Here is a 13,898-nt window from a genome sequence, read left to right on the forward strand (position 1 = left end):
TACATTTTTTTGTTTTTTTTTTTTATGGGTAAAGTATAATGAAACAACTTTTTTTGTTTATTTGACTACTAAAACGGTCAATTACGCATCAACGATTTGTGCGCAGTTGATTCAACATCTTGTTGCGATGGACAAAAATTTACGGAAATTTCGGTTGAATTGACCCGTATTTCGGGTGATTTTACGAGTCTTTTTCTTCCAGTGTAATGTACTTGGTAAAGTTGCTATGAGCACAATCAGACAAAAAATGAGTTAATGAGTGGCAATTTATTATTCGTTTATTTACTTACCAACTATGCCATCCAGCAGTTTCAATACAATTCCCGGATCTTTAACAGACTCATCAATCAATATATTCCATAAGTCCGAGTCGTTATGCTCTTTACAAAACTCAATAGCCATTTCAATATTTTTTATCTATAATTATTACGCTTACGAATTTTTTGTGTAACTGCACATATATATTTAAACAATTTACCTTCTCTATAATAATATTTAATGCTTCTATCGTATTACCCATTTGACCCAACAAATATACCATTTCAGGATAGAATAATTCCCGCTTACATACGTCTAATGCTTCTTGCATTGGATAGTGATTTGATTCTTTTAAAAATGGTAATAGTTTTTCACGTTCGTATTTTGCATATAAATTCACTAATTTCCAATGGTATTTGCCACTTTTATCAAATTTATCCAATTCATCCAAATACTGAAAGAAAATTAAATATTTAAAACTCATTTTTTTTTTCATAATACACAAACTCACCCAATATAAATACTCTTGATTTTGTTCCAATTGTTGTACAACAATTTCTGGTGAAATTTTATTTTTTTCAAATAAAATCTTAAAGGCACGCTCCCGATCTAACTGTATGAGTGGTATAATCATTTTATGTATTGCATCATAAAGATCATAACGGCGTATCATTTCAAATACGTCGGCATTTTGTAACCTGCGGTTGAATGAAAATAAAATTTTTTATAAAAAGTGCCATATTTGGACAATTCCTATTGGCTGGATTGGCATACACATAGCGATAGGGCAGTCAGCGAAGCGAAACCTGTTGTTGTTGTCGTAGCAGCGCGAAGAAGCGAACCCTCCTCAATATTGCAAATTGAATCGCAGGCAAAGGAAAGGTAATCTCATCCCGCAACATGGAGTAACTAAGAGAGAAGATCCCACTCTCTCAACTTCCAAGAGGATGATTGGGAGACAAGAAAACGTGGAATGCAGCCAGAATATAGAGCATCCACCGCCTACAACAGATCACATGGTACACAGATTGCTCGAAAACTCGAGACTTTGGAGCTAGTGTCCTTGGACCCATAGCCAGAATATCAGTGCCTTTGGCGGAATACCCGAACATATTTCAAGCGGAACCTCCAACGCGGTTACGCGCGACACACTCAAAGCAATTTCGGCGTTCGAAATAATATCAATACTGGTCTTGGAGAGCGTGGAAAAACTTATCCAACTAGGAACGCGCAATGTAGTACTGCTGGCTTAGATCCAGGGCAGAAGGAAGAGGAGGGTAATAAGCGTGCGTGAGGCAGCGACTGCACGACCCATTGGGCCTCCGCTTCTGCCAGTTGATTCACAGAAAATTAGGGGACATTTATTGTTAGAAGAGACGAAAAAGAAAGAAGCACACTGGCGCGATGCGATAGGTTTAAGACAATCTAAGCTACTGTTTAAAGGAATTCTAAAAGCTATTCTTACAGGACATTGCAAACTCAAAATCCACATGCATAAATTGGGCATAAAATCGAGTAACACCTGCTAGGTCTGTGACCGTTCCTAATGGAACTTGGGGGTGGGAAGGGAGGGATGGCCTGAAGGTTTAATGTGGCCATATAAATCGTTCCCGAGATGGTCGGGCTAGCACCTTAATGGTGCTGTGTTACCGGAGCGTACCGGATCTGTATCCGGCAAAGGACCATCACATCGATAACACTCCCCAAAGCCTTCGAGGAGAAACATTATCGCTACAACAACAACAACAACGTAGGGATAAGTTTTTGGACTCGCCATGGCCAGAGTACTCCCACATCCAAACCTTCAATCCAAGGAAACTACTGGGCTTCATCAGGGAAGTCTGCTTGGATGAGGTGTTGTGAGGGAGATGAGGGTACAATAGACCAAAGATCGGAGTGCAATCCTCAAAAAGTATCTATCTATACACTATTTGTAACAAATTAAAAAAAAATACTTACTTTAAGTACATTCTTAATGCACTTTCATAGTCGCGCTGATGTAAATAAAGTATTGCCAAAGCTTCCAGTAATTCATTTGCATTTTGCTTACGAAAATTGTCATGAATTGCATTAATGACCGCAGTGCAATTGTATAAATGTGATGGCCATTCCTTGATAAGATTCAAAAATCCTTTGGCATCGTATTTTAAATACTCATATAGTACCATCTCGTACACATGTGGATCAAGCTTACAATCATCGGCGGTAGGTAGATAAGCGCTAACTGAACGTAATTGTTGGCACCTAACAAATTTGAAAACTTCCTCCTCCCAAAGTGATTTTTTATTGCCCAATACGCGCAGACATAATTTCGCAGCTTCGTCGTACTGCTTCTGTGCGAGTAGGTGATTTATGTACAATCTGTTTCAAAAATAAGATATATTATTTTGCAATGAAGTAAGATCGGGTAAAAAGCGGATGCATACTTGGCCACAGACAGCAATGATGTGCTACCGCCATGTGTTGATATAACTTCCATTGCCTCTTCAAATTTACTGAAAGAAAAATAAATAGATTTTCTTTTAAATTTCGACCTATCCTAATAGAAAGGTCGTAACTGAGAAGTTTTCGTAACAAAATCATTAATAAAGCCGTATCTTAGGAAGCCATTTCAAAAGGTTGTAGGCAATTAAGACATAGACTGAATGTGTCAATAGCGCAAATAGATCGTAGTGGTCGCTATTGACATACGCCTACCGAAAGGGGAGAACTCTAGCGGGTTAGGGGGTCAGAATATACCCGCGGTAGGTATGCCTGTCGTAAGAGGCGACTAAAATACCAGATTCAAGGGGCTGTGTAGTAGAGGTTTACGCCGATCACTTTATCGGCGGCGGCGGCGTAGGCTCTATTATATACCCGGGGCGGCGGCGTGGGCGGCGCGCCGGCATACGCCGGTGTTTTGACTTTAAAAAGCTTGATTTTTCTATTTAAAAAAATAATATTTAGGAAATGTTTTGGGTAAAAGTCTATTTGAGGGGTCGACTGCTAATACGATACCATAAATATCGAGAGAGGTGTCAAAAGACGCGTATTGACCTCGACAACAATAATCCGAATGCGGAAAAGAAAAATGTTGTCTCTGTTCGGAGATATTTGCAGTTGGCCATTTTCATGTGGTTGTTGTAATGTTGTGTACCCACAAAAAAAAATTGCGAGCAGAAGAGTTTTGCGCGGATATAGTTTTGGTCTCCAAACCGGTGCTGGACCCACCCAGGGTAGTTTTCTATAAGAAGGTGTTCTGCGCAGAAATACTATGGATCCCACCGCCGGTTTCGGAGGGACCCGCGGGTAATTTTTCGGGTTTTCGTTAATATCTTTTGAACGAGTTAAAATTTGTATTTTCCGCCTTCGGATTATTAACACCGATGTCAAGACGCGTCGTTTGACACCTTTCTCGATATTTTTGGTAGCGTATTAGCAGTCGACCCGTCAACTAAACTTTTACCAGGTTTTGTTTGTATGTATTTAAGGAAATCAACGTTTTCGCCATTTCGGAAAGATACGAGGTTTTTGCGTCAAAATCCCACAGATCAGTTAAAAATTTTCAGGAGTAGATCCTTGCGGAGGGATTGTACCTCGTTCACTTACTTCAGAGAGGCTTCCAACCTAACCCCGGTCTTTGGAATTGGTACTGCTGCGTTTGCTGAAAAGAAATAGAGATACATAAAACGGTCACAATTTTGTCTGTATAGCTCGTGCAAAGCGTAGTTTCACCTGGGGTTAACTCCTAACACTCGTCGCGAACATAATTTCTTTAAATCATGCGCGAACAGTAGCAATCCCAACCACCAGAAGCTATAGGACTGTGACTTCGAACTCATACTTTCGTCGACGTCACTTTCCTAGAAGCTCTAGGTGTAGCTCCGAAGACTTTCTAACGGATGTTTTTGTCGCGCTATGCTGCCGAGCTACACCAGAGAAACACCTTGAAACGTTAGGGAGTAACTATTCGGCCAAGGATGCCGTCCTCGAAATCATAAGCAGTCTAAGTGGATGTCATTGCGTAACTCATGGGTGAAAATCGTATAATCCTCGGCGCATCTACAGAATTAAAATTTTACAAGGACCCTGGATAAATTTTTTAAAATGTAGACCAAAGTTTGCAGACGTTTGTGTTCACAATATTGATTTCGATTTCAATAGTCTTCGTTAAATCAAAACGATATTTTAGAATGAAAGTCGACCGATTTTAAGTTGAAATATGTTAACTCTTGTTTTCCGGCCTTATGATATAAGAGCTCATTATGGATGACCGCGGAGCTGCAGTTTTAAGGCTAGTTCAACTGTCCACTACGTTAGGGTAGTAGGACACACAGTCATTAGTTCGACTGTTTTGGGAAAGCTGTTGCTTCACCACTTTGAGTGTTCTTGCGAAGGACAAAGCCTCACCTGGTAAATATATGTGCCTACGTATTCACATTTGTAAAAGGAGCCGTAACGTGTAGGTGATATTTAAACTTGGTTGATAGGCTATAATCAATGCCGCCAACTTTAGGAAATGTCAAACCGGGAGATTTGGGTGTTGAAGGATGAAGTGTGAAAATCAAAATTAACATTTCAGACGCTATTGTATAGTTTCGCATATAAACAAAAGATGTTTGAATGTAAGCCAAGTGATTTTTCATAACCTTCTCATACGTACATATATCCTCAACTTAAGTATGAGGTAAGAATCATTTCAAATGATTTTGCATCACTGATTTCGCTTATTCTTTCAGCCAATCGCAATATAAAATTCTTTAAAAAATCGGCGCCTTTTTTGGGTAACTTGCTTTTTTTAACAACTTGAGGACAATTAGAAAATATGTTCGCCTTGGGTCATTTTATTTGAATTCATTGTTCATTTTTAACCTTTTGTAAAAGATATGCAAAGTGAGCATATATTATTATATAACTTTTCTTTTAGTGTTTTGTTTTAACAACTTGGTGAATTGGGTGATGCAAAGTCCGTGTTAAGCTGACATCGAAAGCGCCTGTTTTTTTAAATAACTTTTGAACAGTTAGAAAGAGTTTAATTTCGCACATTGTTTCTTATAACTGGCAGTGATGCGCATCCGCTGATACCACTTTCGACCATATCCGACCAATTTTCGACATGAGCAATAAATGGCCCAAACAGTCTTAAACGAGTAAAAAATATAGTAACGCGCCGGACGCCGCCGCCGCCGCCGCCGCGCCGATATTTTTGACATTCGGCGGCGGCGTGTGAAAAACGACCAAAATCGGCGGCGGCGGCGGCGTTTATTGGCGGCGTATATCTCTACTGTGTAGCGCAATCCTTTCAGGTTGCCAGCGCAAGCTATATATTACCCAATTGTCAACCTCACCTATCCGCGGCGAATCCTGTTTCACTAACAGACGAGGCTCTGGCGACCCCAAACTCCTCATGTAAGTTGGGGGTGGAGAGGGAGGTACGGCCTGAAGGTTTAATGTGGCCATATAAATCGTTCCCGAGATGGTCGGGCTAGCACCGTAATGGTGCTATGTTACCGGAGCGTACCGGCTCTGTATCCGGCAAAGGACCATCACATCGATAACACTCCCCAAAGCCTTCGGGGAGCAACCTTATAGCTACAACAACAACAACTCTAAAAAGAGAACTGCGTACTGTCACGATCATCAGTTCGTATTAATAAGGTGCAACAGTAACGCCACCTTAGCGGCCGTCGTGATGTGATAGTAGCGTGCTCCGCGTACCACACCGGAGATCCTGGATTAACGCCCCGGGCAAAGCAACATCAAAACTTTGGAAACAAGTTTTTTTAATTAAAAGAAAAATTTTCCAATCGTGGTCGCCCCTCTACAGTGTTTGGCAAGCACTCCGAGTGCATTTCTCCATAAAAAGCTTCTCAGTGAAAATTCATCTGCCTTGCAGCTGCCGGTCGGAGTCGGAGTAAAGCACGTAGGTCGCGTCCCGCCAATTGTAGGACAAACTAAAAGGAGCACGACGCAAATTGGAAGAGAAGCCCGGCCTAAAATATCTTCGGAGGTTATAACGGCTTACATTTATTTATTTTAAACTGACTGAAGGGAGATTTTCCAGGCTTCCAAACGTAAGGCACAGGCGCATGATTTGAGGGTGGAAAGTGCGTTGATCCAAACGATGCCAAAGGACAAGGTGTGGATCCCATGCATAGTTAATTGGCAGGACGCGTAACCTATTGCAACTTCCGAACCCGAATATACCGAACTATGCGAAGGATATGTTTATCCTTGGGAATTATTTATCTGCTCCTCAGGAAAGGACTTTATACGGACGGCAATCATAATTCACTAGCAGCAGGGGGTAGAAAAGCAACTTGGGAACCTAACATCAGCAACACAAAATGAAGGCGCAGGAGCAGATGGCGGAGACTTTGGAGAGGGAAAAACAGTGCAATGATGCCGATAGTCTTAGGAATGACTTTTTTTTACCAGTAGCCGAAGCTAAACATATGTTCTAAGCTCAGAGATTAAATAGTTGGTAGGCGGCCCGCGGATGGAGGTTTTTGAAGCTCTGTATTAAGAGGGGACTAAAATACCAAGCTCGGTCTTAGATCTCTTCGGAGGTTATCGCGCCTTACATTTTATTTATTTAAAATACCAAATTGATTCAAAGGGTTGTGTAGGGCAACCCTTTCAAGGGGCTGCCAGCGCAATTTATAGCTTCTTCAACCCAATTGTAAACCTCACCTACCCGTGACGAATTCTGTTTCTTTAACAGCCGAGGCTCAGGCGACTCCAGTTCCTCATGGATCTAGGGGGGTGGGAGGGCGGTATGGCGAGGAGGTTTCATGCGGTCATACTAGATCGTTCCCGAGATGGTCGGGCTAGTACTTTAATTGTGCTTGTTACCGGAACGTACCGGATCTGCATACGACAAAGGACCATCAACATCGACAACACTCCTCAAAAACCTTCGGGGAGTGTCCTTATCGCTACAACAACAACAACAGGCTGTTAGCTATGGATTGCATAGTCCCAGAGCATTTTGTGGTGAGATCGAAAACCACTTGAACCTAGGGTAATTCTATACAATAACATGGCACTCTTAATAGTCGCTAAAAAATATTGAAAGGGATGTCGAAAGACGCGTTTTGGACCAAGGAACGCGAATCCAAAATTTTCTTAATATTACCGAAACCCCAAAAAATTACCCCGGATCGCTCCGAAACTGGGTGTGGGATCCATAGTATTGTTTCACAGAACACCTTTCTGCTTTGATGATCTTCGACTCGCTTTTAAAAAATCACGCTGCCCGGTCCACCAATGGTGTGGGATCAAAATTAAATCCGTGCAAAATCGCTTTGTCAACATTTTTTTTTCTTGTGTACAATAAAATTAAAACAACCACATGCAATTTTTTTCCAAATGCATATCGTTAGCTTAATGTGAAAATGTGCTAAGTCAACTTTTACGAATTTTACAGGAGACGAAAAAAAATGAATAACTTTTTTTCAAAACTGTGAACGAGGATAGTTTAATTGCAATGCTTTTGAGTGTAGAAGCTTTGAAAAAGATAAATAAAAATCATGTATGCCAACCCAGCATCTATTTTATGACTTAGCACAATTTCCGCACTCATAAAAAATGTTTCTCCTGACAGCACTTTTTACTCAATATGTTTCCCCATCACTCCTCACCTTTAATGATTGAAATATAACACTGAAACTATATGTGACCCGGTCTATGAAAAGGTGGCTTATGACTCAAAAAAGAAATTGCGAGAAACAGCTGTTTTTTTGAGTCATAAGCCACCTTTTCATAGACCGGGTCACATATATTTGACAAAAAATACTATTTATTTGTCAAACTATTTCTAACGGTTCTGATCTAGACTCTTTTGCCGGATGGTGCACAGACAATAATTTATATTTAAATTCAAACAAATGCTGTGTTATGTCTTATTCCAAAAAGATAACTGCCACATAGTACTTTATCTACAAACTAAATATTAAATATCTTAATCGTTGTTAAGAGAGTAAAGACTTGAGTGTAATTTTTAACTCCAAACTCTCTTTTTCTAGTACCATTTGTTGCAATGGTTGGGATCAGTAGACGTAACACCAGTGACTTTAGGGACCCTATGACATTGAAGGCACTTTATATATCCTTGGTCAGAAGTCGTCTTGAATATTGCTCAATAATATGGAATCCTTTCTATGAATCTAACTCCTACAAAATTGAGAGAGTTCAAAAATTTTTTACAAAAATTGCTTTACGTATGCTTCACTGGCCAGACGGCATCCTATCATATACCAACAGGTGCAAATTGCTTGGTCTTCAGGCTTTGCATAACAGAAGAACTTTTATCTCACTCTGCTTGCCTATAATGTAATAAACTATAGCACGAATTGCTCTCATTTATCTAATTTGTTCATTCCATATATTCCAATGCGTGATCTTCGGCATAACAGATTATTTATCGAAATAACTCATAAAACGAATTATGCTATGAATGAACCTATAACTAGGACTATACATCTAGCAAATCGATTCAGTAGTGTTCTTAATTTTAATAACAGCTTATATAAGTTTAAGCTTGAATTGTTTTCTATTTTTAACTAGTCTGTAACATGGCATGTAGTTATCGACATGTAGGAATTGAAGTAGATTATGGTCAGTGCAAAGCATTTATCAAAAAACAAAGGTATGTCTCAATTGGGTAAATCCTATTTCAAGGGGTTGTGTAGGCAACCCTCTCAAGGGGTTCCCAGCGCAATATATAGCTTCTCCAACCCAATTGCCAAACTCACCTACCCGTGGCGAATTCTGTTTCATTGACAGCCGAGGCTCTGGCGACCCCAAGTTCCTAATGGAACTAGGGGATGGAGAGGACGGGATGGCCTAGAAGGTTTAATGTGGTCATATAAATCGTTCCCGAGAAGGTCGGACTAGTACGTTAATAGTGCTTTGTTACCAGAACGTACCGGATCTATATGCGGCAAAGGACCATCAACATCGGCCCAAAGCCTTCGGGGAGTGTCTTTATCGTTAATACTACAACAACAACAACAACAAATCATGTACTTTTAGACTGAATGAATTAAATAAGTAAATAAAATGCGCGCTCAAAGAAATTATATGATTGAGTGGTTGACTTAGCACATTTTTTTGAACAGTTGACGACTTAGCACATTTACACATTATTGCAAACAGCACGTAAAGATTCAAAATTGAAATATTTTTTTCTTGTGATCGATGTATTTTGAATTCAGTTTTAAAACTGCATTAAAATACAATTTTTCAAAAAAGTGACTAATAACGATATATCTTCGCAAAAAAAAATTTTACCTCGGTTTGTATTACGGCTTTTTAAGCCTAAAACTAAAAATATTACAGTGAATAAATACATTTTTAAACACGTAAGGAAGGCTAAGTTCGGGTGTAACCGAACATTACATACTCAGCTGAGAGCTTTGGAGACAAAATAAGGGAAAATCAGCATGTAGGAAAATGAACCTAGGGTAATCCTGACATGTGTTTGTATGACATGGCTATCAAACGAAGGGTGTTAATGAGTATTTTAAAAAGGAGTGGGCCTTAGTTCTATAGGTGGACGCCATTTCGGGATATCGCCATAAAGGTGGACCAGGGATGACTCTAGAATGTGTTTGTACGATATGGGTATCAAATGAAAGGTGTTAATGAGTATTTTAAAAGGAAATGGGCCTTAGTTGTATATGTGGGGGCGTTTTCGAGATACCGACTAAAATGTGGACCAGGGTGACCCAGAACATCATCTGTCGGGTACCGCTAATTTATTAATATATGTAATACCACGAACAGTATTCCTGTCACGATTCTAAGGGCTTTTGATTTCGCCCTGCAGAACTTCTTCATTTTCTTCAACTTAATATGGTAGGTGTCATACTCATTTCACCCCACAGTGTTTTCCAAAGTTATATTTTGCGTCAAAAAAACAATACATTCCTTTTTTCGTATTTGGTATAGAATTATGGCATTTTTTTCATTTTTCGAAATTTTCGATATCGAATAAGTGGGCGTGGTCTTGTTCGGATTTCGCCCATTTTTAATACCAAAATAAAGTAAGTTCAAATAAGTACGTGAACCAAGTTTAGTAAAGACATATGGATTTTTACTCAAGTTATCGTGTTAACGGACAAGAGGAAGGACAGATGGTCGACTGTGTATAAAAACTGGGCGTAGCTTCAACCGATTTCGCCCATTTTCACAGAAAACAGTTATCGTCATAGAGGCTATGCCCTTACCAAATTTCATAAGGACTGGTAAATTTTTGTTCGACTTTTGGCGTTAAAAGTATTCTAGACAAATTAAATGAAAAAGGGCGGAGCCACGCCCATATTGAAATTTTCTTTTATTTTTGTATTTTGTAGCACCATATCATTACTGGAGTTGAATGTTGACATAATTTACACATATACTGTAAAGATATTAAATTTTTTGTTAAAATTTGACTTAAAAATTTTTTTTAGGCTATTGCATAGATTTTATCGCGGGCTTGGCGACTAAATCAATAAAAACCGTAACGGATAATTGTCAAAAAAGTTTCGAAAAAGTTTCGGTGTTAGCAACAGGCTGATTACATAAAATTGGATCTTTTTATGCGAAAATTGGTTGTTGTCTTTGGTGTATATTTATCTTCACTACTGCGCTGTAGATGGCACTGGTAACCACCAGATGCCAGATGACCTGCATGCTAGATGATGCACACCAACACACACACACGTTGTACATAATTGCCTTTGTTGCTGTTGAACTTAGTACAGTCATTACGTACATAGTTGTTCCCTTTGATTTCCATTATAAATATAATTTCCATTATAAATATTACTGAATAACCTATGTATGTACATATCTTGTAAGATAATAATAAAAAATTTTTAACCAATATTAACTTCTCATTTATTCAATAAAAGTAAAAAATTTGTTTTCTTATCGGTCACCACGCTTAAAAATTTTGACTTGAATTAATATCAAAGACAAAACTTGAATTAATATCAAAGGAAACAAAATGTTGCATAAATATTATAATTGCATAAGTTGATAATATGCAATAGCTTTACCGTGGCAGTCCCCGAGTGCCACACGTCCTTTTTTTTTTTAAAGTGTGCGTGTTCGTCATCCGATGTTGCTAATTTTTATTTAGCACACATATAGTAACAGGAGTAAGGGCCTGCCCAATTTCATAATGATATCTTCAACGACAGCCATATTACAGCTTGTAAAACTTTTAAATTACCTTCTTTTAAAAGTGGGCGGTGCCATGCCCATTGTCCAAAATTTTACTAATTTTCTATTCTGCGTCATAAGGTCACCTACCAAGTTTCGTCGCTTTATCCGTCTTTGGTAATGAATTAACGCACTTTTTCGGTTTTTCGAAACTTTCAATATCGAAAAAGTGGGCGTGGTTCTAGTCCGATTTCGTTCATTTTTAATAGCGATCTGAGATGAGTGGTCAGGAATATATACACCAAATTTCATTAAGATATCTCAAAATTTACTCAAGTTATCGTGTTTACGGTCGGACGGACGGACATGGCTTTTTTCGCCCAGATCATTTTGATATATAGAAGACTATATCTATCTCTGTTAGTTTATGCCCTTACGGATTACCGTTATGCGAACAAAATTAATATACTCTGTGAGCTCTGCTCAGCTGAGTATAAAAATAATATTATTATTCGGAGGCAAAACTATTTTTAGTTTTTGGGAGGTTGGAAGAGACATGTTTCCAATCCTCCCACTCCAGCTCTAATAGCGGCAAAATTATTTTAGTATATAATTATTCTATTATTGTTGTCGAAGGGACTGAATTCCTATGAACATGGCGACTGTCAGTACCAGGCGGTACTTTTCAAAGATTAATCCAACCGGAAGGTTGGAGTACTTTAGTCTCCAATCCTTCATTGTTCAATAAAGTGTACGCAATTGCTTTCATTTGGCACCCCTCCCGATATTTTTGGACCAGAGACGTAAGGGAATAGCTTTACGTCTCTGTTTTGGACGTGTATTAAGAGTGCCATGCTGTTATATAGAATTACCGAAACTAATCATGTGCCTACAGCAAAAAAAGAGCTACGGAAATAGTGATTGATTCGATCTTACGAATTTTGGCTGTGTGGCAATTCTGGGCGCGTATTATGTTTTACGATTCGTGATCGAAACTCAAATCCATTGTGAATTCATACAAGTGGCGAATGTTTGATAAAAACGTTCACAATAGTAAACAGCTTCGATCACCTGTTCAATCGCTGTGCGATTACTTAAATCATTTGCTCAATAGTGTTTTTCAAATATTTTTTTAGACGACTGGTATATTGCATTATTTACATATTTTAAAATGTTTGCATAACTGGCTGTTCAAATTTAATCCATTGATTTTAGAAATGAATATTAATATGCAGTCTGATCTCTATATACACATTTAAAAGAAAAGCTGATTTGAAACACAAATGTGCAATTCATGGCACTTCCATTTAATAACCGCGAGCAAAAAACAAACCTTTCTTCCATTCCATGGCCATTCGCGACCATAGTACAGGTCTACAAGTAGGATATGTAGAAGGACGCACATACACAGCCACGCTCACCTGATAAAATGCTTGTTCTTGTTCGTTTTTTTGTGGATGCTATTTGGCACTGTTGTACTTCTTAGCAACAAAAAAAATTTAGTAGTTGCTATCGAAAACTGCTTAAAATTTTTATTGTTATATTACAAAGAAATATACTTATTTACTTTCAAACGAGCACTTAATTACATCTTTCTTTAATATCCGTATATTTTGGACAATTTTATTTAACAAATTGTGATACTTTATTACCGGGGAAGATTGCTAAAACACGACCAAAACCGTCGGGGGAGGTATTAATAGACGCGTTTTTGCCTCGCTTCCAATAATTCGAATACTTTTCCGCCTTTGGACTATTGATAACAGGACAAAACGCGTATTTTCATTTTTTTCCGCTTTTTTGGACGGGTTATTGCAGTCGACCTCGGTTTCAAACTGTTTTTCGCGGAGAACTTTTGAACGGGTAGAAAAACTTAACTCCCGTGCTTGTATTCTTAATACTGGAATAACTACGCGTCCTCAGATACCCCAATTGAAGACTTTTTTATAGTTTTCTATGGATGCACTTAAAATTTCCTACTAAATTCGTTCAAAAAAATTTACCATCACAGCAACCCATTAATATTCCGATCCCTTTTTTGCTTCCCTGTGTCGCTTTCGACGAAGCAACCCCGGTAATTTTGACACTTCGTTCAGTGTCAAAACTCATGTTCCACGCAGGTTCCACTGGGTTCCACGCTAGTTTGACACTGACCGAAGTGTCAAACTGCCGTGTGTTAGAAAGGGAAAGAAATTGTTTCCCTCTCATACATATCATCTTGTAAACCTGTACAATGTTCGCGACCACAAATCACACACAGAAGATTGCGCATTGCGCATGTAAACAAAAGATCAGCTGTTTTTTATGGGCAATTCATACGTTATTTTCCTTTAGCTCTTGTTTTTTCTCTTTCTTTCATTCGCTCAAGCAGTCAACTGTGACGTAGATGCGCAGAACGTAGCAATTTTGAACTCGTGAATGCGCAATCTGGGTAGGTGATTTGTGATTCGCGACAGCCGTTCTCCCTGCCAGCTATTATGTGACAGGTACGTATGGCAATGGAGGAA

The 13,898-nt window shown here is 38.7% G+C and overlaps 1 protein-coding gene across 3 annotated transcripts in view; it reads right to left on the reverse strand.

The window, feature by feature from the left end:
- Positions 1 to 13,898, reverse strand: part of lt (vacuolar protein sorting-associated protein light) — a 60,009-nt gene that overhangs the window by 8,478 nt on the left and 37,633 nt on the right. For all 3 annotated transcript variants that reach the window (XM_067765040.1, XM_067765039.1, XM_067765041.1), the window contains 5 exons: positions 2,685 to 2,753; positions 2,218 to 2,619; positions 770 to 956; positions 479 to 712; positions 291 to 417 (listed from right to left, as the gene is read on the reverse strand). In XM_067765040.1, the coding sequence (XP_067621141.1) occupies positions 291 to 417; positions 479 to 712; positions 770 to 956; positions 2,218 to 2,619; positions 2,685 to 2,753 (1,019 nt within the window). The remainder of the gene's footprint in view (positions 1 to 290; positions 418 to 478; positions 713 to 769; positions 957 to 2,217; positions 2,620 to 2,684; positions 2,754 to 13,898) is intronic.

This window comes from Eurosta solidaginis, chromosome 2, assembly GCF_040869045.1.
Source record: "Eurosta solidaginis isolate ZX-2024a chromosome 2, ASM4086904v1, whole genome shotgun sequence".
Taxonomy (NCBI): domain Eukaryota; kingdom Metazoa; phylum Arthropoda; class Insecta; order Diptera; family Tephritidae; genus Eurosta; species Eurosta solidaginis.